Genomic DNA, 4,631 nt, shown 5'->3' on the forward strand with positions numbered 1-4,631 from the left:
AGTAATCTCAAAGTACACCAGCGCATTCACACTGGAGAGAAACCGCATCAGTGCTCACAGTGTGGAAAGAGTTTTAATCGACAGGGTCATCTCAAAGTACACCAGCGCATTCACACTGGAGAGAAACTATACCAGTGCTCACAGTGTGGGAAGAGCTTTAGTTCTTCCAGTGCTCTTAAACTACACCAGCGCATTCACACTGGAGAGAAACCGTATCAGTGCTCACAGTGTGGGAAGAGTTTTAATCGACAGAGTCATCTCAAACTACACCAGCGCATTCACACCAGAGAGAAACCGTATCAGTGCTCACAGTGTGGAAAGAGTTTTAATCGACAGGGTCATCTCAAAGTACACCAGCGCATTCACACTGGAGAGAAACTATACCAGTGCTCACAGTGTGGGAAGAGCTTTAACCCTTTAAAGCCGGCCCATTCAAATTTCGAAACAATAATTTCGATGGCTTAAAGCCTTGTATCTCCGCCGTCCAATCACTGATTGTAAATCTGAAAACTGCCCCAGGTAGCTGACAACCCAGGCTAAAAGGCAATATCATTGGTCAAGCGGTTTGTGTCGTGGCTGGTTTGCATATTTAATGAGAAGGCGGAGAATTTATTTTTTTCATTCGCCCCGCCCTCACACGGAGCGCTGCTGAGACAGTCGACTGGATAACAACACAGAAAGAGAAATTCTGTCAGTGAAATAAGGTAAGATTTATTTTAAAACTGTTTATTAGTGTTATTACTTTTCATTTCTACTCAGAAAACTTAGCTTTAATGGTAAAATTTTAATATTATTAGTGTTTACGCTTTGTAAAAGCTGAGGTGAGTTTGATAGTTGCGTTCTAAGTTTAGTCAGTCAGGTGCTCTGCTCTCCTTTCTGAATCGATTGTAATGTTTTTTATGTCCATCTAGATGGAAATAAATACGTGTGGAGAGTTTATCAGATACCCTTTTAGTCTCGTTTGTTTAGTAGTTTGTAAAGTATGCAGCAGTTTTACACAAATAAGTGATTAGTAGTGAACCTAAGCTAAGCTAAGCTACCGGGCTGTTTGTTGCACCCTGCAGCCATGTGGTTTGAAAAGGCTGCCAAAGTTAGATTTTATGCATGTAATCTTGAAATCAGTTATAGCTTACTTGTTTTACTTCAATACTGTCTAAAGTCTGCTTAGAAATCACCTTAGCTTTGCTCATAATAGCATTACATTTTGCATTGCATGCATTTAGCATGACTGGCTAAAGTAAGCTGAGGCAGAAAGCATAAAGGTGAAAGAGAAATATTATTTTATCTATAAAATATTTCTGTCAAATTTGCATCATTTTCTAAAAAATTGCTGCATTTATTTGAGAGACTAAAGTATGCCATGCTACCATATAGGTGCATATAAGTAGATAACATGTCAGTCTTGGCAATTTATAACTTCTTTTTTTACCATATATTTTTTTCTGTGGTAATTCTTACTTGTATCAGTGAAATATAGTTTTATCTATAAAATATTTCTGTCAGATTTGCATAATTTTCTAATGTATTGCAAGAGATATTTGAAAGGGACTAAAATATGGTATCAAACTTTTTTTGAAAGCTTTTTTTGAAAGCATACAGGTGCATAACATTTCAGTCTGTGACTATTTACAACATTTTAAATATAACCATAGAATCAAGTTTTGTCTTGTATTTATTGCTCCTCTTAGATAATTATTGTTTTATGTGTAAACCATGTGCCAGATTTGAGAAACTTTTGTCATATGTATTGGTTCAGTGTACTTGAGTTTACTTCTAAACATGAGCCTGTGGACATTAGCTTCTCTGGCAAAAACATATAGAGTATTTGTGATTGAATTCTACATATATGTAATTATTTTTAAAATAACATCACTGTCACCACCTTTATTCACTGTAATCTCTTTCTTTTATTATTCTGAGATGGATGGAGACAAGGCTCAATATTCATGCCTTATGGAGTCTCTGAAGAGGAGACGGCGGCTAGGCCCTGACGAGCTTAGACTTATTGCTGAACATGACAGCGATGAAGATCATGAAGGCATGACCATTGAAGAGGAGGACTTCATGGACATGGAGCTCCTGGATGAAGGGGAAGAAGAGGATGAAGAAGAGCAAGATGAGCAGAGGGATCAACCAACAACCTCCTATCGGTAAATGCATGTATTCCAAGTGTGTGTATTTGTAAATGTGTGTGTGTACATATATGCTGACAATAAATGTCAGCATTTGCACCCACACACACAATCAGGGCTGCCAACAAAATATAAAATCAACAAAAGAGTACAAACTCAGATTATGATTTTTACTAATGTTTTGTTTTCTTTTATGGGTTTGGTTAGTCTTTCTTGTCCCATGTCAGGTAGGAAGCGGAAACGCTTCCCTGAATCTGTATCCTTTCCTTCCTATGCTGATGTAGACACAGAAGCACCAGAGCCCATACCATTTAATCCTTCTCGTCCAGTAGGTATAGATCTGGGAAGTGTGCACAGGGCTGTACGGTCAGCCACAAGTACCTTGCGTGAAATAGACTTCTTCAAGTTGTTTTTCACGTACACCATTGTTGCTGAGATTTGCCAGTTTACAAACTCTAAGGGGTGGGAGCTTGTACTGAATAGGCCGTCTTATGCGAACCATCATGGGGCATGGGAAGAAGTGACCCCGGATGAATTCTACCGGTTTCTTGGGCTCCTTATTTACATGGGTTTCACGTCCCTCCACAGCATTCACAGATATTGGGGAACCAGATCTCTTCAGGGTTCATGGGCCAAGTTATTCATGTCCCGTGACCGTTTCAAGGAATTGATGGCAGCCCTCCATGTTGTAGATCCTGCCACAGAAAATAATCTTGATCGTCTTAGGAAGTTGCGTTACCTGATGGACCACCTCAAAACCAAGTGTCAGCAGCTTTTCCAGGCTAATGAAAATCTGAGCATAGACGAGAGAATGGTAAAATCAAAAGGTCGATCAGGATTCAAGCAGTATATGAAGGGCAAACCTACTCGCTGGGGTTTCAAATTGTGGGTCATTGCAACTTCAAATTCGGGATATACCTTAGACTTTGATGTTTACACAGGCAGTCTTGATGGGCGCATAACTGATTTGGCTATAAAAGTGATCGAAGACCTTGTGCAGCCATTTAAAAATCAAGGTCACACAGTTTGGTTTGACAACTTCTATACATCACCAACTGTTATGGTCCGACTTAAGGAGTGGGGAATCAATGCTTGTGGGACATGTAGGATTAATCGTAAGAAATTCCCAGTGGATTTCAAAGATGTCAAGAAATGGGAGCGGCAAGCTAACCGTGGTGATATGAGGTGGTGTAGAATTGACGGAAATGTCTTAGTTGTTCAGTGGAAGGACACGCGAGCAGTTACATGCCTCTCTAATTTCCACAATGCTAATGATTCATCAGAGGTTTCTAAGATGGTAAAGGTTGGTGCCAAGTGGGACAGAAAAGTAGTCCGTCAACCAGCTGTAGTAAAGGACTACAATAAACACATGGGAGGTGTTGACAGATCTGATCAAATGTTAAACACATACAGTCTGCTTCAGAAAACTCAAAAGTGGTGGAAAACACTTTTCTTTCATTTTGTGGACATAGCCATCGTTAATAGTTTCATTTTGTTTCAGGACTGGCATCATTCCAATCCAGCATCACGTTATGGGTTTAGTTCAGCAGGCTACAGCCAGATAAACTTTAGGGAAAATCTTTCGCGCCAACTTGCAGACATTGCCGTAGATTCAATTTTGCCATCTCAGCTTTCAGTAGCTCCAACCACTTCCTCATCGTTTTACGTCACCCACATTCCTCAGATGGAGCAAGTATCAAGAAATTGCTGGCTTTGCTACAACAAATTCAAAAAAGAAAATAAAACAAAGATTGCATGCATGGCTCCTGAGTGCCAAGGTAGAAGATTTTGTTTAGTTGGCAATCGAAACTGTTTTCAGTCTTGGCATTCTAGTGAAGGAGATGAGTTTCGCAGTTAGACCTACACAGGGCTTCTGTCTTCTACTGTCAGTCCCGCTCATCCTTCCTCAACCCCTGTGTTTGTGTATATGTTCTTTGTTTCTCTTTCTCTTCACAGGTCAAAGTTCAGTGTGCATTGTTCATTGGAAGGAGGTGACTTGAGGTAATTATCCATTGTGCATTGTCTGTTAAATATTTTGTAGTGAATTTTTGGCAAAATGGCTTAGATGAGATTTGATATCCTGTTGCCTCAAAACTGTTTACTGAATTGTTCAATGATTATCCTGAACAAATAATTGCTTTTTCTTGTATTGTTGAATTGGATTATTTGAGAGTTTGTTTTATGGAGTGATGCATTGTTCATTGTTCTTCAATAGTGCTGAACTATATTGTATTGTTGTTTTGAAATTATTTATAGAATGAGAAGTGTATATAATTCTAATAAAAATCTTTAATGTTTTTGAACTATACACTGTTGTTAGAGTGCTTATTTTGTCAAATACATTTTATCTGCTGTCTTATTTCAAAAATATGAATGTTGACAATTTAGTAATAATTAAGAAAAAAGTACACTTTCATTGGTTTATAGTGTATGCTGACATTGGTAAAAAGTGAGGTAAAAAAGGAGCTACACGAACATTCTAAATTGCTAAATGACACC

At 38.6% G+C, this 4,631-nt stretch overlaps 1 protein-coding gene across 1 annotated transcript; it reads left to right on the top strand.

Moving 5' to 3' along the window:
• Positions 1-632: 632 nt before the first annotated feature.
• On the top strand, positions 633-4,345 carry LOC134335261 (uncharacterized). Its single transcript, XM_063017772.1, has 3 exons — positions 633-704; positions 1,921-2,150; positions 4,089-4,345. Exons 2-3 carry the CDS (start codon positions 1,921-1,923, stop codon positions 4,135-4,137), a joined length of 279 nt encoding a protein of 92 aa, XP_062873842.1. The 5' UTR covers positions 633-704; the 3' UTR covers positions 4,138-4,345.
• Positions 4,346-4,631: the final 286 nt, after the last annotated feature.

This window comes from Trichomycterus rosablanca, chromosome 2 (genome assembly GCF_030014385.1).
Source record: "Trichomycterus rosablanca isolate fTriRos1 chromosome 2, fTriRos1.hap1, whole genome shotgun sequence".
Taxonomy (NCBI): Eukaryota; Metazoa; Chordata; class Actinopteri; order Siluriformes; family Trichomycteridae; genus Trichomycterus; species Trichomycterus rosablanca.